Here is a 21,562-nt window from a genome sequence, read left to right as displayed (position 1 = left end):
ATAGAGAGAAACTGCTTTGTTTTTGTGAAATGCTCAACATTTTATTGGACTTACTTTATATTCAAAGACAAGTACATCAACATTAATAGTACTCAGAATGGTGACAGATCACAGGTGATATTCCAGAGACATACACAGACCTTAACAGGAATGTACTGGCTCCACCTGAACTGAATAAAAGTATATAATGCCCCAGGTAGTGCTCTCTTAAGATCCTCATACACAAATGACAGATTTGAAATGCTATCATCAAAGAGTTTCTGTTTATGCTCCCTCATATTTATCTCTGTGTGTTCATCCATTGTCCTCAGCTATGCTCTTTTCCATGCTCAGACAAGCCTCTTCCTTCTGCTTCAGTCTGTGTTTTGTGCGTTGAGATCTTCATAGTCTAAAGGAATGGTGTCTGTGAAGAGATGAAATGAAAGTCATAATCATACTGTGCATGTAGATAACGGGATAGACACTTATCATGCAGACTCTCACCGTTACATCTGTACTTCAGATTTGACCAGATTATATTCTCCTGTGAGAAGCAGAACACGCCCAGTCTCCCTCCTCTCATGCTGGTGTCGATAATGGCCCCTGTGTCTGCCACCAGGTCTGATCCTTCAAAGAAGCGAGCCCTGAATCACACGGGAAATGAATTAGTCTATCAGCTCACACAGTATGAGCATATTTGTCTCTGAGTGTGGGTGTGTGTCTGTACCTGATATATCCAACCTGTGGTCTGTGCTGGAGGAACCAGCGGTAGGAGACCTTATCCTTCCAGCCCACATTTCTTGGGTCCTTCCACAAGAGACGGACCTGGTCTTGGGTGTCACCTGTGTGCCAGAGGGAGTTCCTCAGGTACTCACCAGGACCTGTCTTAGACTTCACAGCCTGGGGATGAAGAGGTGAATGGTACTAGCTTGAGGAATTTTTAATCTTAAAAATGCTTCTGACACTCAGACAAAAACCTGATCTGCCACTGGAGTGTGAGTGAGGGTGGCAGATCAGGGGGACTTAGCTGCACATTATAAAGTGCTCTGATAAGGGTACTTAATAAAAGCACAGACATTAATGAACCAGCGTTTCACCTTGAGTTGTATTCCAGGATCAGCGACTGCTCTGAAGGGCGCAGCCTGCCAGTAGGTCTGTTCTGTCTGTTTCCACATCACCACGTAGAAGGAGGAGGAGTCTTGGTAGCCAAAGATGAAGCCAGCATAGTCATCATCAGTCACTGTGTTTACATGGAAGGTACCCTCGAAGTCAACCCCGCTGAACGCTGTGTAGCCTGAAGGTTTGGATGGAAAACACAATATTAAGGATTAAGACTGAGAAAAACATTGAGGGTATATGGAATATTTCATTGTTAAGATATCATCTGGGATAAGACAGTATAAAAGCATTGTTACCAACTGCAAGACCGGGGTCAGAGTTCATGGTCTGAACTATCTCCATGCCCTGTGAGGACCAAAAAGGTGTACAGATTTACATTCATTCGCACAGACATTATAACTGAACCTGTGAGCTTTTCACAAAAAAAGTGACTAGTTTAGAAAACAGGGTTGGATTTTGTTTACCTGATTCAGGACCACCCAGTTGGGGTCGATCTGAGAGTCTCCCTCTGGGTCCAGCACTACAGTCTGATAGGCTCTGAAGTCGGTAAGGGTGACTTCAGCATTCTCTGGGCAGTGGTCAATTATGTCAATGACGTCATCTTTGTCAAAATCTCCTTCACAGGCGTCTCCAACATTGTTTCCTGAAACACCAGGGTGCATCTTAATAAGAGGAACCCAGCTAGCAGGGTATGTTCTCACCACATTGTTTAACATTCACTATAAGTTCTGATTAAGTTTCAAGACAAGGTTCAAGACAAGGCTCAAGGAGTGTAACATTCAAAGAACATCTTAAGGATGTTTATCGATTTGAAGGATGTTCCTTTATTGTTAACTATCAATGAAAGAAGAACATTTTGTCTTTCACCTTCAGATGACGTTTTGATAATATGCTTTAGGTAACAGATTATTGAATGTTTTCTATAAAATGTTCCCATAATGTTACTTAATAACAAAGAAGCAACATTCTCAAAGCAACATGTAAAAAATGTTTTCAGGATGTTTCTGACGCCTCAAATCACAAAATGATTTATTTAAGAATATTCTGGTTATATTTAATTAGAACAAAGATATAATGTTTTATCTTTAAACTTCAAAGGATGTTTTGATAACATTCTTTGGGTAACAGATTATTGAATGTTTTCAGAGTACGTTTTCTGAGAACAAATTGTGAACATAAAGAAAACTTCCCGCTGGGAATGTCTTAAGAACATTATGGCACTGTTGTCACTTACCAAACATTTTATTAATGTTTTTAGAGAATGTTACCAGAGAACATTCTTTGAACACAAAGCAAACTTCCTGCTGAAAACATTCTCCGTAATATTAACAGAATGTTTTTAGAACAGAACATTGCTAGCTGGGCACACACACACACACACACACACACACACACACACACACACACACACACACACACACACACACACACACACATACACACACACACACATACACACACACACACACACACACACACACACACACACACACACACACACACACAGACTGTACAAAAGAGAGAACACACACTGTGCACATACAGGCACAGGAACCAAGGTGGAGTGATACTAACCATCTGTGTCCCTCTGGTCCAGGTTGGGGACCAATCTACAGTTGTCTTCATCATCCAGTATGCCATCGTTATCGTCATCATCGTCACAATCATCTCCCTATCAAGAGATCATGACACATTTTAAGTCTTGTAACACCCTCTATATGTCAGCATACATGAGATCAAAAGATTATCACACAAAAGGAAAAAAAAAAAGAGATCTTTTCAAACCATCCCATCCTTGTCTGTGTCCAGCTGAGAGGAGTTGATGACTGAGGGACAGTTGTCCTTTGAGTCCTGGTGGCCGTCACCGTCACTGAAAAGACAAGTTATGCAGATAAAACAAAAGGTGAACCATTGTGATATACACTCCTTTTCAAAATGTACATTCCCTTGTTAGACTGGCCAATGATTTATTTTTTCACATAGACACAAATTTATAACAAATAATCAAAACATTTGTTGCCATAAAATAAGAAACATGTAACGATAAAACCTTTGGTATAGTCAGCGACACCAAATTGTTCCATTACAAAGGACAATGCAATTGTGACCCTTTTATTTTAATGATGTCAAGACCAGAGGAAGTATTTTGGGCTGTTTAATAGCTCCTATTATCTTGTTTTTTCTTTGGGCCCTTTGCAGTTTACCGAAAAAGATTTTGAGAGTTAAAACTGTTATTCTTGTACTTGATATATGTTCAGCTGATGCTCTTAAAGATACAGTAAAGAACTTTATGATTGTGATGAGTATGGCGCCCCCCATGGACAAATCAGTATAATTTATTGATTTGCTGATCTTGTCCTGTACACATGTGAGTAGTTCTTTTATATTCAGACAAAATATCATAATTATATTTAAAATGTCTAACTTACAACTCTAAATAAGTCTTGTGGTGGGGGGCTGTTTTAGCACTGTGCTGTTAACAGCTTCGTCTGACACCTACATCGTTGCAGGGATGGCAGGCATATAAAATAACTACGTGGAAAGCACAGGTCTTTGCTCTGAAGGTCTGATTAGCTTTCGTTTGGTCATACAGAGACATCAGTATTCATTTGAGTCATGACGAGATATAACTCCGCATAGGAGCTTTAACAGTTTAGGAAAATATTTTCTAAGGCAACAAGCCTCTAAATTTACCCCTTCCTCTGTAGGTATAATTGGGAAATTCAATATTATTGGGAGGTTTGGCATCAGATCTGTATAAGGCCATAAGCTGAGGCAGTCAGGCATTGTGCAGCTGTTATCATTGTGTAACTATATGGGGTCCCAGAAGTTCAAAAGTAGTGCTGGGTCACTCAGACCCGAGATTGTGTAACATCATTGTGAAGTGTATAAATACTGAGTGTGATCTATCAGTAAACGAGCCTCAGACCAGAATCTGTCATTTTGTTCGAGAATATGCAACAACAGTATCGTGAAGCTGTTAGATTTAATACTTCCATTTCTTTACTAATGCCTGCTTTTTTCATGCTTTCATTATTTATCATTTTATGTTTATATTCCTGTTTACAATAACCATTGCAAGAGTATCTTTGTTAGAGGAGGGGTCTTTGACTATAATTCGCCGTCAGCCTTATTTGAAGCAGGGTCTGTACAACCCATAGTCGTTTCTAGCCCATTTGAATCCCAGCACCCCTAAAATTTGAGATATTTAAAAAAAAAAAATTTTACTATAGGCATATGTCCTTTTTAACAAGCTAGAAAAGTTTCAAAACCATACATTACTTGGTTGAAATGTAATATTTTAACAACAAAAATAGAGAAGCTCCGTTGTGATTTACATGTTGTGCATTGCAGGAGCTGCTGTCTCAAAATGAGTTGTCCTTCCCCAGAAATTAGGGTTACCATGTGTTTCTTTTATGATTCCAATCAATTTCTCTTTTGCTGTGGCTCAGCATTTAAATAACCTTTATCAGATTTGATGGATTAGTCACAGACTTTCCCAAAAAGTGTAATACTAATACTCTCACAAATTTGGGAATGAAATTGCATTAAAATGTACAAAACAGTGAAATTGATCTTGCCCAGCTCAGCACCCCTAAACATCCGATCCTAGAATCGCCCCTGGTACAACCTATTGTTGATTATTTGACTGAGACATTTACAGTGATTGACTGGCCACTAGCTGCATTATTCTCACAGCTATCTGCAACCCAACAGCATGGCAAGCAGTTAAAAAATATAGAGGAGTCCTTTCATCGATCTGACTGTTCTGAATCAAGCTTTTATAGCAGGTGATTCTGAATTTCAGAACAGAAGTGCTTTTGAACTGAGGGTCATGGCTGTGAGATCTACCTGTCAATGTTGTTGTCACATGTATCTCCTACAAGATCATCATCTGAGTCAGACTGCAGGAAGACAACACAAGCAGTCAGAGTTATGACAGAAAATTCCTCTTTGTTAAGGTGTTGTTTCGTGTGTTTTTTTGTACCTGGTTAGGGTTGAACATGTCAGGACAGCTGTCACAGGCATCTCCTACTCCATCCTTGTCTTTGTCTTCCTGGTTCGGGTTAGGAACTCCCTGGCAGTTATCAAGAATATTCTTCAAACCTGAGAAAATAAACACCTCAGTGGTTTCATTTTTTGTGTCATGTGTTAAAGCTCTGACAGGACAGAAAAAAACACAGCATGACAGAATGCAGCGTACAGACAGAGGCTGTCGAATGCATCAGCAGATGGCAGTGTTTGTTTAAGGCAAAGGTGAAATAGTTTCCAGTGGCCTTCAATGCCTGGCGGAGGCTTACGATGGAAAAATGCTTTGAGAGAGGAGACAGACATGACCAAGCGCTCAGAAATCCAGTCTTGGATTTAAAGACATAACCAAATGATCAAGAGTTTGGAGTTCTGCCAAGCTGAATGAGCATGGGTCACTACACAGAGTCTAAACATGCAACCTGCGTAAGCAAATAGAGGTAAACACGGAGGCACACACAATGGCAACAAGTTGAAACTGTGTTTCCAGTGGAACAAATGAGAAGTGATCTAAAAGGGCGATCAAGTGAGGTATGTGAGAAAAGTTTGTAGGACAACAAGTACGCTTCCAGTTGGAACATTTTAACATTTAACACTGTTTTCTGGAGAGTTTTTTTTCCCGCTTTAATAACGGCTCAGTTGTTTCCCTGAAAGCCGGTGATCTAAGTGGTAGAGGTTGTGAATTGGAAACAGACATAAAAAAAAAGACCTGAAGGATGTTTTGAACAGATAAATTGCTGCCCCTCTTTTCCCAGACAGGGTGGTATGGGGTGTGTTCTTCTCCAGACAGTCTGCGGTTTGGAACTCTCACAGACACTGCAGTCTTTTAATGTGATTATCAGTCATTAGGTTTTCATGATGCATTCCAAATTTTATGTCCTCAAATTGATGCAATAAAAGCCATAATGAACACATTACTACACCTCCCACCAAACGACCTTTTTAGTCATTTTAACCATGTACAGGAATGATGGTAATAGTCCGGGTGGTGCAAAGAAATCACAGAATATGTGACTGGAACAAACCCACTCACCATCTCCATCCATATCATCATCACACTCATCTCCAAGCCCATCTTTATCGGTGTCCCTTTGAGTGGGATTTTCAATTGTTCTGCAGTTGTCACAGGCATCACCATGGAGATCCTTGTCGCTGTTCTTTTGGTCCACATTAGGAACAAGCCAGCAGTTGTCCTGGGAGAAAAAAACGTTTTTGATTGTGCAGCACAATGAACATGGGTGAAAGATTTAATTTACTTACATTTTTGAGCCCAAAACCTACATCCATGCATAACCTACGTCTATGTTAATGATGCCATCACTGTCTGCATCATCATCACAGGAGTCCCCCAGCCCGTCTCTGTCTGCATCCTCTTGACCAGAGTTTGGAACAAACACACAGTTATCCTGGGGGAAAAACATGCATAGTACACAAAAATTATTTTTTTGAACAAGTAGGTTATCAAATACTACAAGGGGAGATGTGCAGACAGGAGTACCTGCACACAGTTGTTGTCTCTGCACTTCAAATTAATGTCCGGATATGCGTCAATATCAGTGTCCTTTCCACACACATAGCCATTACCTGCCCAACCAACACCACACTGACAAACAAACAAACAAACAAACACACACACACACACACACACACACACACACACACACACACACACACACACACACACACACACACACACACACACACACACACACACACACACACACACACACACACAGGAAGGAAAGGGCATGATGTAATGATGTAATGTTAAACAGTACAGCAGTAAATAACTTCCAGGGCTTAGCAGAAAAGAGGATATGAGCTCAGTCTGTTTGAAGTTCTTACCCTGCAGCTAATGCTGCCGTCTCTCTCCACCACACACTCTCCGTTGATGTCACAGGGGTTTGGTTGACCATTGGGGCAAAGCCTGGTTCCTTGGCAGCCGCTCACCTGGTCGCCTATAAATCCGGTTTTGCAATCTCCACATCGGAAAGAGCCCTGTGTGGGACAGTACAGAGTAAAGAATCACAACCTTCAGCTATAAGGTGGTTTGCTACTTACAGTTTAGTCCCAGTGGTCTTACCATGGTGTTGTGGCAGTGTGAGTTAGCAGTACAACCTCCATTCTCAGGTGGGCCAAGACACTCATCAATATCTTCACACACCTGGGAAAAACAGATACAACAATAATAATAATACATTTTATTTAAAAGCGCCTTTCTCAGCACTCAAGTGCACTTTACAGAGAGATTAAAAACACAATAAATAAAATAACAAAATAAAATAATTAAAAACAACAAGCAAAAGTAACACCAAGTTAAAATGAAGCAGTGAAATGATACAGAGAATGCTGCTTGGAACAGATGGGTTTTGAGTCTTGATTTGAAGAGGGTTGGTACAAAGTCAGAGTATGAAGAATGAAACCAAATAACCTTTACTAAGCTGTGTACTCGTTTCATTGTACCTGTTTGTGCGTCTTCGCATAAGTCACTCCCACTCCATTTAACTCTGGTCCAGTGTATCCCATAGGACACTGCGCACAGCGGAAACCAGGAGCAGTGTTTATACACTGCACACCAGGGAAACACGGCCCAAACTGACACTAAAACACACAAAGATAACTTTTATTATCATCATAATACAACTAGTTGAACTTTCACATTAAAAAAGAGAACTTTGACATACCTCATCCACATCATCACAGTACACCCCATCTCCTGTATATCCATCTGGACAGGGAGCACACTGGAAATCCCCAGAGCCTGTAGGGATGCACATGCTCTGTGTGAAACAGGTACCCAGTGGGCATTTAGTCAGATGCTGAGGCTGCATGACAAACTGCCCTGGAGTTGGAGCTGGACCTGTGTTGGTTGGACTGCCCCCTAGACCTGCTGACACACAGAGAATGGTATGTTGTACTACCAGATTATCACCAGTGTTTTTGTACTATATAAAGGAAAAGTCTTATTAGAGCTCCTGTGCCGCTTACCACAAGGAAGACACTCTGTGATGGTGTTCTTCAGAAAATTTGTCTCCTTTATCTAAACCAGAGATGAACAGTTAAAAGCTGTCAATATGTGTGTTATCATTTTACAGCTTGTAGCAGAAGAGGAAGCTCAGATTGTTCTAACTGAGACTATGAGTTTGATATAGGATTGTCTCAGTTTGTCTGCTGTGTGAGATGCTAAACTGTATAACAATGATTTTATTTCTTTGTTTCATGCTTTATCTCTGAACAAATCTTCTACTTTAAATGATCATCTGAAATCATCGACATCTATCTCCTCCTGAGGTGTGTGTCCTTTTCTGCTTTTACTGAGCCGTCTGTTGCCGAGCAAATAAAGTCTTGAAACAAAAGAACAGCAGAGAGTCGACATGCCCTCACAGTCTGGATTCTTAATGCTCACAACAAATCATTGCTTTAATTACAAAACCAATCTTCACCCGGGGAGGAAAAGGAAATTCCAAATGGAAGTGAAGCAGCCAACATTCCTTCACTTTTAAAAATAGATAGTTCAAAATAACAAGATATCTCAACACATTTCTACAGCAAAGGCTCTCTAAAATACTTCACTTTATCTGCTTTAGACTAATTCCCTCAAAATACTGCATTATTTATTATACTTTTTCAAATCATATGTCAATTTTCAGTTGTATTTATTATGAGTCTTCTGTTTTCTGAGGTGGTACTTATGTGAGATACACAAAGACTGGGACATAAAGAAGGTTACCTGCTGGTTGAGTAACTGCTTCATTTCAGCTAACATGCTCTTCAGCTCCTGCATGGTGACCTGGTCCTGTGCCATGCTGCCGCCCTGGATACCTGAGGGAATATTGCAAGATAATCTAAACCAGAGAATGAAATGCACAACACATCTACCAAGTTTAAATACTTAGGTCACTGGAATTCTGTAATTGCTTGCAAGGCAGTCATTAATTTATTATTTGAGTGTATTTTCAATAGCCAGTATGAAATCTAAGAATTACAAATGTAATGATAGATAACGCAGAAACTGCAACCCTCAAAACGCATTCTTCCTTGGATATTTGGAAACAATAACTTATAAACCTCCCCAGTGTGTATTTCATTGCATTATAAAACCTTTTATGGACCCATATGAAACACATAAATCCCCAAATGGCCAACACAGTCAATCTGACTATCACAGGAAAATAATATAAACTACAGGAAACAGACTGACTTGAATGCAACATTGATTTAGAAAGTAGCACTGTGCTGAAAAAATTATGACAAAAACATGCTGACATTCAAAATGACGTGAAAGGATTCTTTCTTGTACAAAGCATCAGATTGCTCTGAGAGGCGATTTGCCCTTTTGTTGCAGCTCTGAGCTAAAGCAAGCTTTAAGTACAGTTACATGTGTTTTGTTCAACAGTCATTTCTTTGCAACAGTTCAAACAATCTAAATGACTACTTGAGTAGTGTTTTGTGAAGTTAAAAGCGTGGCCTTTTATCAGATCATGTCAGACAGTCAGCTGTTGGCTGTTCTTACCCAGCAGCTGCAGAGCCTCTCTGGCAGAAGCTCGAGATGAACTGTGATCCATTGAACAGTCCTGCAGAGTGGCCACATTGTCTATGGTGTCTTCAATAACCAGTTTCAAGTCTGTCAGCTCATCCTGACCAGGAAACAGAAGACAGATTCAAAGGCTTGCTTGCGGCTTATATAGTTAGTATAGTAGTATATAGTTGTTGCACAACCCAAACGGAATACAGGGAAACAGAATGTTGGCTCTGACTTCCCTGTCCTCCTTCTATCATCTTTCTACAGACTCCTTTCTTTGTGCTTTATATTTTTTCCCTTTTTCAAGTGTGGATATGAGGGGTGTGAGCGCTGGCATGGAGGAGGGTGGTTCCAGGACACAGGAGCTAACTATTAAACCTCCCCCAGGTGTTCTGGGTCAAACTTGACGAAACACCAGTACAGGTAGGTGCTCACTTTATAACCCCAGTAATGTACTGGCTCTCACTGCTCACCTGTCCCCATCTATCTTCATGTCTTGGTTGTGAGGGACTTACGGGGCCATAGGAAAATTAACTCATCAGTAGAGAGAATTGGAATGAGGGCATAATGGGATGGGTTTCTTCACTGAGCTCTAATCCTTTTATTTCAAAAGATCTACGCAGATTATCTTTGATGATAGCTGTAAACATTAAACTCACCTGTCCCCTCATCTGCATGGTTCTTAGTGCCACCTTGTTGGGACCTGGTGGGATGGACCCAAACGCAGCCGGCAGATCATCCAAAGTGTGTGCCAGTTTGCAGTCTATGTAGATTTGAAGGCGAGGAGGGCCGCGCTGCAGACCGCTGGCATGCAGCATCACATGGTGATCCCGGCCATTTGCAAGGGAGGGGTATTCAAAACTGGTTGTGCTGAATCTGCCGTCAGTCTTCTGGTAACGGATGCTCACTATAGATGGAGCGAAAAACACTGAAATACAGAGTAGGGGAAACAGAGATCTGACAGAAGAAATCATGATATAACACAGAGGGCTTTTAGTGTAGTCTGCTTAAGTAGTTTCCACAGACACTGTTACATGTGTCAGTACAATAACTCACCTTTGCTCGGTTTAGCCTGCACACTCAGCTCCAGATATTTGGTGTTGTCTTGAGGGTTGATGACACTGAAGAGAGAGGTGGGGGCCTTGTTGTGGAGCCTGAAGGAGGTGAGGAAGAAAGCCTCATCTCGCCCTTTGTTCTTCAGACTCCCTTGGAGTAAGTCAGGCAGGCAGTCTGGAGACACCAGCAGGTCATAGACTAACACAGGAGAGGACTGTTAGAAAACTGCATTATGATACTGTCAATGAATTGCATTTGAGCAGTGAGGAGCTTCAGAAACATTCAGCACACCCAAAGCTCTACATCTGGTAAACTATTAGCAGTACTGACTTTCTTTTTTTTTAATATTAATGGATGGTGTGTGTCTTAATGTCTATGGCTCACATTGTGCTGTGAATCACTGCTGCTGAGTCAGAGCACTATGGAACTTTATTATGTGTGACAGTGTATTCGCATGTGTGTGCATATGCATATAGATGTGTGTGCAAGTGCACGCTCCTGTTTGTATCCTGCTGTGTTTTATGGAGTGGTAGAGTGGAGTTACAGAAAGGAGCAGCAGTAAACTCTTTCCATTGGAACAAACCCACCGCCTCACACTGCCTCACATGCATGGACAAATTCACACATGCACACAAGAACACACAGAGTCCAAGACTAATGTGAAGGGACAGGAAATGGCATGGAAACATTGAGGTGCAGGTTCAAGGCAAATTAAGTTTTGCACATGCACTTTCTCAGATGGCAGGTAGTGTTTCATCTAAGACTGAACTTATTTAGGTCACTATTCAGTTCGAAGATGTCAAAACTTTACAAGCCACAAAAAAATCAACTGCATACCAATCATGGACATCATAACCTTTGTTATTTGCAAATTTCTGCAGATCAGAAATCGTTAAACTAGAGAACAGATCATAAGGCATACAAAGCTGGAGAAGACAGGATCAAAAGAATCAGAGTATTCTAGAGGTGGATGGTGAAGAGGACTTACCGATGCCTTGTGCTGTGACAGTGAGCACCAGCTGTTGCAGCAGCAGAGACAGAGCTGTTGCTCTGGCCCACAGACCCATCATCAGTGCTTCAGTACAGGATACACCTCAGGCGAAGCTGGATTCCTTTAGAAAGAACTGAGTGTCCTTTATATCCTCTATGTCACCGACTAATAACCTATTAGTAAACTGTCCATGTAATGATGGAAAAATCCAGATGTTGAGGCAAAACCTCAGCAGAGGTGAGGTGATTTTGTGGCGGTCGCTTTTAAAGAAAAGGGGAGTGTCCTTTACTCAGCTGTTGCAAAAGTGGAACAGTGTGGGGACGATTTTAATAGTTTGTGGGAGTGTCCCACTGCTACTACTGTTCCATCAGATGGTTAGTTGTATTTTTTCACTTGTGTGTTGAAGCTGAAACAAGCGATTCAGTATGATGGAAACAGTGAAGAAGTCCTTCAATTGAATAACACCATAAGGCATTTTATAGTTTTGTAGGGTTTTTTTTACAGGGATTTTCAGAGTATCTCACTTATAGTGTTTGAGCTAAAAGATTGTATGTTTATATTTCCTTTTTGAGTCAACATCAGGACTTTATTCATTGAGAATGATGTGTACTGTCTCTAGGGGAGTTGTGGTATAATACAATATAAATCACTCTGAATCAAATTGTATACAGTCGGCCAGACCTGAAAAATATTTGAACAGGATTGTGCATGGGTCCTGAGGGAGCAAAACTTGACTCCAGCTGGCTTTGTTTTCTTCACAAACATCATCAACCTGTCTCATAGATGTGGAGCTTATCCCCTAGCTCATATTCAGTAAGCCAGTATAACTGTGTGCCAGATGTTTTAAAATTAAATTCAGTTTCATTTAACTCTTTAACTCTTTCTACATACCCCTGCAAACCATTTCTTAATCCTATCATTGAAGAATCTGGGGAAAAAAAGGAAGAAAGAGGTCTAGACTCTGGACCCTGGAAACACTTCATGATAGATGTCTGGAGCTCGTCTTACTACTTTCTCTGCTTACCTCAAGTACATTTCAACATTTGAGCTGCTGGCCCAAGCCAAAGAGAGACATTCACCATCCCTCTGTGCATTTTGTGCGTCTGTGTTTGGTTCTCTGGTCTCTGATCTCTGATCAAACACCTGGCAGCCCTCAGTAGTCTGTCTGTCAGCACAGGGACAGACTTCATGCTTTTGTTGCTAGAAATTATCAATTAAACTGGCAAGAAAAAATGTAAATACTGTTTGAGATTAAAATCACAATATTGCATTTCTGAGAACTGATTAAGCTCTTGATAAATCAGCTAGTCAGTCTTTTAATATCATCACAATAAAGAATTACATGTCTCGAACAATACAGGTTAGAGTTTACTGTTTAATTCTTCTTTTCTTTTATCTGCATATATCTAGAGGTACACATGTAAGTAGATAAGGAAGGGACAAATCAGGTTGTTAACGTTGATGTTTGAATGTAATTTGTTTCTGAAAATTGAGTTGTATGATCAAATCAGAGTTGTTTTTCACAAGTAATTTTACTAACAGTATGCCATCTCTATTTCAGATAGATCAAGCAGAGGTGTTGCTGGCTTAAATCTTACATGCTTACCTCACCAGTAGGCCTTATTAACGATTTAATGACCCTGAGTGAAGTAAACATCACCTACACTGACAAACAGCCAAAGAGTTTTTACTGGAACTAAAGGTACCATTTAGAGTTGGATGACGGAGGCCCGTGCATTTTTATTAGAGCAGTCATTTAGTGAAAAACACATTTTCATTAATATTCACATTCATTTTTTACATAATTATTCTTTTATGTCACTGCAAGTAAGCAAAGCTAGTCATGTATGCGCTTACCAAGAAACATTTGAACATTTATTCTATGGTTTTCTACAGAAGAGGATTAGGTCCACTGAAAAAAAAAGAAGGGCATTTTTTTTATTATCATTATGATCATTATTATTATAATTATTATTATAATAATAATAATTATTATTATTATTATTATTATTATTATTATTATTATTATTATTGTTATTATTATTATTATTATTATCATTACGCGAAAAAAGTCATGATTATGAGATTAAAGTCAGAATTCTGTCTACCTTTAATCTGAACTGAACTGAAATTAGTCAGTGGAAACAGAGATATTTTAAAGAATCTCACTTTGAAAATATCAAAATCATAACTAATATGCTACATTTCTAATGGCTTTTAATTTGAAATTTCAAATCAGGTGTAACTGTAATTGGCAGCAACACATTTTAAGGTTTTCTCATTTTAGTCTGAATTAAAACATATCAGTGGAAACTGTGATTAATTGTAATGCCAATATATATCTACCAGGCATATTTCTGTATATTCAGATGGCTTTTATTTTGAAAATCCGCCAGAATTCTTCTCACAATTCTGACTTTTTTCTCAGAATTCAATTTTTTTCTAAGAATTCTGCCTTTTTTTTTTTTTTTTTTTAATCAAAATACTGACTTTAATCTCAAAATTCTGACTTTAATCTCAGAATTCTGACTTTTTTCTCAGAATTCCATTTTTTTCTCAGAATTCTGCCTTTTTTTTAGTCAAAATACTGACTTTAATCTCAGAATTCTGACTTTAATCTCAGAATTCTGACTTTAATCTCAGAATTCTGCCTTTTATTTTTATCAAAATACTGACTTTATTCTCAAATTCTGACTTTAATCTCAGAATTCTGACTTTAAACTCAGAATTCCATTTTTTTCTCAGAATTCTGCCTTTTATTTTTATCAAAATACTGACTTTAATCTCAAATTCTGACTCTAATCTCAGAATTCTGACTTTAATCTCAGAATACTGACTTAAATCTCAGAATACTGACTTTAATCTCAAATTCTGACTTTAATCTCAGAATTCTGACTTTAATCTCAGAATACTGACTTTAATCTCAGAATACTGACTTTAATCTCAAATTCTGACTTTAATCTCAGAATTCTGACTTTAATCTCAGAATACTGACTTTAATCTCAGAATACTGACTTTAATCTCAGAATTCTGACTTCAATCTCAGAATACTGACTTTAATCTCAGAATTCCATTTTGTTTCTCAGAATTCTGAATTTTCTTCAGAATTCTGACTTATTTCTCACAGTTCTGACTTTAATATCAGAATTCTGATATTAATCTCAGAATTATAATAATAAAATAAAAAAATAAAAAAATGTGTCCTTAATTTTATTTTTCCAGTTGCCCTAATCCTCTCATCTTCACCTCATTTCTCATTTCTCATTTCTCATCTCTGTGCTCTGCGATGACAGGTACGTCGTGACGTCACCAGCCCCTTCCATGAATGAAAACATGGCGGCTGCCATGGAGCTGAGATGCTGGGGAGGAGACTGGGGTTTGCCCTCCGTCCACACCGAGTCTCTGATAGTTCTGGTAACATCATTATCTCTCTTCTTAAAAAAAACCCACTGCTGTTGTATCCAGCTGTAGTTTTAAAGACGAAAGCTTTATGTCCAGGGTCTCTGTGCACGTCTGTCTGTGTGTATCTCTGGTTAGCGCCCATGCTAACTTACCTGACCGTGCTCAGCTCGTTGAGCAGGATGGAAAATAATAACGCCGGTGTATTTCATGTTTGCTCTGTTGTGACATTACAGCTGAGACTGTGGGCCACTCCCTCATGTATGACTGGTTGTCAGAAGTTCTTATCCCAGCTAACAGAAATATGGTTCTTCAAGGTCAGCTTGTGGAAGCTAATATTGTAATTAAAACGAGTATTTTCAATGTTGTTTCGATAGATAAATATCGACGGTGTCCGAGGAGGGAGTAATCATATCAGAAAAACAACATTTCGCTGCTTGCTGGCTGTTTATCATGTGTTTGTCTCTCAGTGAGCACATGTACTAACAATTCTTACCACAAGAGGACACTTTGACCATTTTTTCTACAGAGTAGACATGTATGCCACTTTTATTGTATTTATATGGTTTATTTGATTGTTTCTTTTTAAAATGTGTGATGATATATTTTGTTCTGGTTTGCAGGGGTTTAATGAAAGCGCTGTAAAACTACAAAGCTATTAAATTTGTTCATCTTTTTTGGCCTAATGTATATGTGGATTTTCTTTCAGGCATATACCAAGTTTTCTGGGGCAAAGGTCACAGTTTCTCCTATAGACTGGACATGGAAAACTCTAACAGGTGGGCTGCAGCTTCTGTAAACCATGTCATAATGTTGAGGTCAAAAGCACATGGAGATAGTTTAGTATGTGGTTGATGGAACATTGCTTGGCTTTTGTAGTAATGTTTTTATAGCACATATAAATACAGTTTAAAAATATATTTGTATGATCCTGTGCAGCTGTCTTCCTGCATCTAAAGAAATATGCATTCTTTAGTATCAGTCTTGATACAAGAAACTACAAGAAGTTACAACATAAAAATAGACTGCATAAAAGTGCAAGTTTTATCGTTTTTGCATCACACATTTAATTCTAGATTAGCAATGATGTATGCAATTTGGAGGAAGATGGTTGTCTGAATATAACAAAATAGGTATTGTTGATGCATTGTCACTCGTAATTAATTTAGCCTTGTTTCAATTGCAATATATTCTCCTTATCCTTAACCTGCAGCGACAGTCCCAGAGTTACTTTGTGGAGACTTTGCAGTACAAGAACCAACACAGATTCTCAACTTCCTCAGAAAACAGGTGAGAGTGGATGCTCAGGCTGCTCACTGCTCAACAGCTTGTTGAAACACATTAAACACTGATAACAGATAGAATGTTACAGCTATGATTTCTCTGTTTTCAGAGGTTTAATGCAGACTTTGAGCTGACAGCCAGACAAGGAGCAGACACCATGGCTTACATTGCTCTGATTGAAGAGAAACTGCGTCCAGCTGTGGTAACACCATCTTTGTTCTTCTAACTTCCTGACAAAAGCTATTCTTTCATTACTGTTGATATTTAGAGTGATGCTTTGTGTCTTACAGTTGCACACATTCTGGGTAGATGCGGAAAACTATGCCAATCTGACACGGCCATGGTTTGCTTCACGCTCGCCATTCCCTCTTAACTTCATCGTCCCGAGTCGGTGTGCCAGCACTGCGCTCTCTCGCATCCTGTTGACTAAAGGAGAAGCACCGCTGCACAGAATCACTGAGGTGGAGGGAAAGGTAAACAGTGACCTGTCTAATGCCTCCTCAAAGTTGTGACTGAAGGGTTGAGTTGTATTCATTGTGAGTTGGGGCTTTTATGCTTTCATTCAGAGAGGGCAGGGTAGTAGATGGGATAGGAAAAGTAGGGAGTGACATGGGGTAAATGGCTGCAGGGAGCTGGCTTCAAGGACTGTAGCTGCTGTATATGGGACAAATGATTTTAACCACCCCAGTTATATCACTTTAACTGATGTGAATATTTCTCACCCTCTGCCTCAGATCTACAGTGACGCTAAAGAGTGCCTGAATCTCCTTTCCTACAGGCTGGGCACTGACAACTACTTCTTTGGCAACTCGTAAGTTCCATTACATCATTTGAGTGATTTTCCGTTTTAGATCACAGTTAAGTCTTAAGTAATATCTGAGGACGATTTTCTATATAATTATCCATGTTGACTTAGTATGAGTATTTTTCCCTTTTAAACATTGTCTGCTACTTTATCACAGCTCGCCATCAAAGTAGAGATGCACTAATTGCAATACTTGTTTTGTAATTCTTTGTGTCTGTTTTTTGTAAGTGAGATTTGATTTAGTTACACAGTCGCAAATAGAGTTTCCTGTTGAAATGTCATTAAAACACTAGAGGTGAGAAAAAATATTGATACAGCAATATATCGCGATACTACGATATAATATCAATATTTCAACTCTTAAAATATATTTTTTTGTAATAATAAGAAATCATATTTTAGCCGAGTTTGGAACTAAAATACGACTTCAGTATTTCAAAAACAATAAAGTGGAAAAGTTGTTTTCAATAAAATTGTTTTGACTTAATTTGTCCTTTCCGTTTTAAGTAATATTGTGTGATTTACATATACACCATCTCTATTTTTTTCTTAGTTAACTGTGTAGAATATCACAATATATCACAATATTGTGATGTCATGATATATTGTGATACTATCGTATCGTGACCCAAGTATCGTGATGCGTATCGAATTGTGAGGTTCTTGCCAGTACTCACCCCTATAAAACACGTCCTCCAAAGTGCATGTCTCTGATTTTTCTCAAAGGAGATGTAATTCTCCTAAATTCAGGGTTTGTCTTCTGATGACTTCTGCTAAATAAAAACACCTCTTCTCTGGATCAGTAGTTCGTTTTATTAGCTTGACAGAGTTAAACTGATGTGAAACGGTTTAACAGAGACATCAATGCATCCCTACATCCCCAAAATGTAGATGTCTGGATTACAGATTCTCATGAAATATATGTATGATAATATGAAGCACAGCATCATCTGTCTCTGTGTGTGGCTATATTTAATTTTGCACATGTGGGTGTGTGTTTTGTAGGCCAACCAGCCTGGATGCCTTTGTGTTTGGTTTTGTGGCTCCACTTTACAAAGCCGGTCTGCCCAGCAGCCCTCTGCAGAGCCACCTCAGACAGCTGGAGAACATCACACGCTTCTGTGACAACATCCTCGCCGTCTACTTCAGCTCAGACCACCCTAGTAAGATTTTTGCACATACTGGGAGTATTCACTCTCTTTTTGCTTTAGTTTGGGGAAGTCTACACTCACTCAAAGACAAAGGGAAAATTTGCATGTCCACAGCACGCACACAAATCAACTAACACCCGCAGCATTTTCTTTCTTCTTACACCTGTGTGTCACTGCATCCTGGCTCTTCGTATCTTCTTCATTTTCCGGGTGCTCATTGACCTAACGCTGCTCCTGTTCCTCTGCTTCATCTTTCCTCTTCTTTTTAACGTCATCTCTCTCCAGGTCCTCCTGCACCTGTCCAGGAAACAATGGATGCCAACCTCCAGAAACTAACTCAGCTTGTAAATAAAGAGTCCAACTTGATAGAGAAGGTGCTTCTGCTTTCCTTTTATCCTCTTTGCATGAGTTCATGGGTGCATGTGGCAGGTACAGTCTCAGCAGAAATAAGATATTCATATAGTGAATCTTTCTGAATTATTTGTCATATTGTTTTCTCCTGCATCATGTTGCTCTTACTAACCTGGACTTCCTAAACCTTAGATGGATGACAATCTCCGCAGCAGCCCACAGCACAAACCCCACAGACTGGAGCCCAAACCCAGTATGGCCAGTGAGAAGAACTCGACCCCTGCCTAAATCCCGACCTTTCATCCTCCATGAAAGGAAGAGGGACAGCCTTTAGATTAAAGGTGCAGCTCTATATCTGACTATACCTCTCGTAATTAAAAAGCCGACCTTTACCTTGAATTGCAAGATCCATTAATTAATGGGTGTGTGCTCCAAAAGAAGACTCATTTTACAACAGGATGATGATGATGATATATTTTAAAGCTGCTGGTCTAAAAGAGAAGGGAAAGTGCATGTGAGAGGTTTTTGAGAAGGTTCAGTGCATGTATGTGGTTAAGGGTGGAATGCTATGAAGAGGTGCCTGATGAGAAAGACACAGAAAGTTTATGGGACAGCTTAAAGTGATCAGCAGAAAAAAGGAGGAACCTAAGGATTTGGCCTCTTGTTGTTCCTCTAATTTTAATTTCCATTATGTTGAAATGTCCTCACCCACTTCATGGGGGAATTGAAATTACTGATTTCTTTTCACTATTGTCCCAACATTAGAAGTCAGGCTATTGTACCTTATTAAGTTATTTAAAGCTCCAGTTTATAAATCTGTGCTTCATCATTCCTAGATTCTTTAGCAGCCCTCTGAGCACGCATCTTTCTGCAGAACACTGTAAAAATGTTCCGTAGATTCTAACAGCATTTGTAATGTACAGTGTGTATAATGGTAGTCAGAGCTATTGAGATTACCATGCACTCACTTTGCTTTGCTCCCTCTTCCTCTGCTTTGTATAGCTTGTAAAGTTGTAAATAGTGTCATTATTTAAAATTCCTCTAATAGGGCTGATCAGATACATTGAGGTAATGGGAGGGCCTTAAAGATTTTTTGTACTTCTTATCATGCAGAATATAAGGGACTATTGTGTTTGTGTGGAAGATTTCCCAAGGACTACTATAACCAGTGTGTCTCTCATCAGAGAAATGTTGCAACCTTAACAAGCCACTCGTTTCTGTTGTTGCCATGTTGTTTTTTCTCTGTGGTTTTTGTACATTTGTTATTACTTTGTTGTTTTTACTGCTGTTTTATAATTTGCTGTGCCTATTTAACGTCACCTTGTTAAAACTCAAGTGTCTGTCCCACTTGGGGATGTCTCATTAGTTGCCTTTTTTGCTTTGTTTGTACCATCTGAATTTCTATGACTGAAATTGGACTTTTAAATGGGTTACTAGTGTTTGTTTGTTTCCTCACTCTCATATTTCATGATGTCCTCACAGCTCATGCATTTACTCATCTGTGTCCCCTCCATATGATTGATTTCTCTGTTTCTCAGTACTTGTGAAGACACTTGGCTATCGCAATTTCCAAAATTCATGGTTACATTCCCTTTAAAGCACCATATCCTGAAACAAAAGCATTCATTTGGGTGTGAGTGTGTGAGTGTGTGTGCTTCCAATCCCAAAAAGTTGTTTTTGAGGACCATTTGGGTGCAGTGTGCCTTCATGACTGCATGTGTTTTTGTACAATAGTCAAAATGCAACCTGTATAATTTTGATACACTGTCATAATTTGTCACGTCTGTTCATCCTCTGGGGATAGTCGATAACAACTTATTGAAATAAAACACCGTCCAAACACTGAAGCTGTCTTTGTTTTTTCCATCAAATGAAATGGGTAACTGCTTGGATACATTTGAATGACAGCTGTGTGCCTCCTGCTTTGTGCAGAAAAATATGTCATGATATGTTCTTGTCTGCAAAGCAGGAAAATAGATGGTTTATTTTTGCATTTGTCTGTGTGCTTGTCATGTTGATGTTGGGAGAATAGAGAGCTCTTTGTTTGGTTTTGGACTTAGGCATGGAAAAAATAAGTAATTAGGCCAGAGGATATGATGCAAACTTGATATCAGATATTTTCAAAGTCAAGTCATGGGTCACTTGAGGGCGAGACTCCTGCTGAGGTTCTTTTGGCTGGCTTGTCAGATCTTTTCTGAAAGGCAAATTCTTTCATGTTTACATATTTTCCATCACAGTTACTTAAAAACACCATTATTATCCTTGTCTACTTTGGGGGTAAGAAAAATGTGGGTTTATCAAATATATCAGGTACCTTTAAAAGTCAGTATGTTTGAAAATGAATGTACTAAAGCCTCCAGTCTGCTGCTGTGAAACTGTCCGCTGAAACAAAAAAAGTTCCTTCTGAACTCAAGCACACAGAATATATTGTTCCAGCTCCCTCATTCAGTGTTATCCACTGCAAGAAGACAGATAAGAGTCAATCCAAGGGAAATGAAGCTGTTACTTTTCAAAGCCCTCTCCAGATTTTAGCTGCGGAGTCCAACAGATCACATGAAAACCCGCAGCTGTGCCACACTCCTCCTCTTCCTTTCACTCTCCTCCTCTCTTTGATTGTTGGGAAATGAAGCAGGGTTGTCATAGATGAGGAAAAAAAGTATGAGTGCCTGGAAAAATTGTAACACAGTAATTATCAAATGACATGTCCTCTGGAAAACCTTGTATTTTATTTCAGCAAGATGTGTGGCTACCAAATCTACAGTAGCTGTTAGCCATAAAATGTCTGGAAGTCTAAGAAGTGTGATGGACTTCGCAGAAGTTGTTCGGATTGGTTACAAACTCTCTTTGATTCATCTCAGCCCAAGGCTCTTCCAAAT

General features: G+C 39.3%; 2 protein-coding genes across 7 annotated transcripts; one reads left to right on the top strand and one right to left on the bottom strand.

Moving 5' to 3' along the window:
• Positions 1–15: 15 nt before the first annotated feature.
• thbs4a (thrombospondin 4a) lies at positions 16–11,946 on the bottom strand. 4 transcript variants are annotated; one of them, XM_034693003.1, is made up of 23 exons: positions 11,694–11,946; positions 10,706–10,903; positions 10,309–10,577; positions 9,641–9,764; positions 8,858–8,949; positions 8,116–8,167; positions 7,812–8,017; positions 7,591–7,728; positions 7,211–7,291; positions 6,973–7,125; positions 6,626–6,730; positions 6,426–6,533; positions 6,161–6,320; positions 5,087–5,205; positions 4,951–5,003; positions 2,884–2,968; positions 2,674–2,770; positions 1,563–1,741; positions 1,395–1,443; positions 1,077–1,273; positions 707–879; positions 484–623; positions 16–403 (listed from the first exon to the last, which is right to left on the bottom strand). In XM_034693003.1, exons 1-23 carry the CDS (start codon positions 11,773–11,775, stop codon positions 354–356), a joined length of 2,910 nt encoding a protein of 969 aa, XP_034548894.1. In that variant the 5' UTR covers positions 11,776–11,946; the 3' UTR covers positions 16–353. The 4 variants fall into 4 exon arrangements, with proteins under 4 accessions (XP_034548894.1, XP_034548895.1, XP_034548896.1 ...); XM_034693004.1 differs by having other exon boundaries at positions 7,812–8,014; XM_034693005.1 differs by having other exon boundaries at positions 10,309–10,556.
• A 3,033-nt stretch (positions 11,947–14,979) lies between these two features.
• On the top strand, positions 14,980–20,533 carry mtx3 (metaxin 3). 3 transcript variants are annotated; one of them, XM_034693008.1, is made up of 9 exons: positions 14,980–15,110; positions 15,805–15,874; positions 16,309–16,385; positions 16,489–16,581; positions 16,670–16,852; positions 17,114–17,190; positions 18,190–18,347; positions 18,621–18,709; positions 18,879–20,533. In XM_034693008.1, the coding sequence occupies exons 1-9, from the start codon at positions 15,018–15,020 to the stop codon at positions 18,972–18,974; spliced, it is 936 nt and encodes a 311-aa protein (XP_034548899.1). In that variant the 5' UTR covers positions 14,980–15,017; the 3' UTR covers positions 18,975–20,533. The 3 variants fall into 3 exon arrangements, with proteins under 3 accessions (XP_034548899.1, XP_034548900.1, XP_034548901.1); XM_034693009.1 differs by having other exon boundaries at positions 18,621–18,764; XM_034693010.1 differs by lacking the exon at positions 18,621–18,709.
• The last annotated feature ends 1,029 nt before the right edge of the window (positions 20,534–21,562 follow it).

This window comes from Notolabrus celidotus, chromosome 9, assembly GCF_009762535.1.
Source record: "Notolabrus celidotus isolate fNotCel1 chromosome 9, fNotCel1.pri, whole genome shotgun sequence".
Classification (NCBI taxonomy): Eukaryota; Metazoa; Chordata; class Actinopteri; order Labriformes; family Labridae; genus Notolabrus; species Notolabrus celidotus.
Note: the sequence above shows the minus strand (reverse complement) of the source record. Positions and strands in the feature narration are given on the sequence as shown.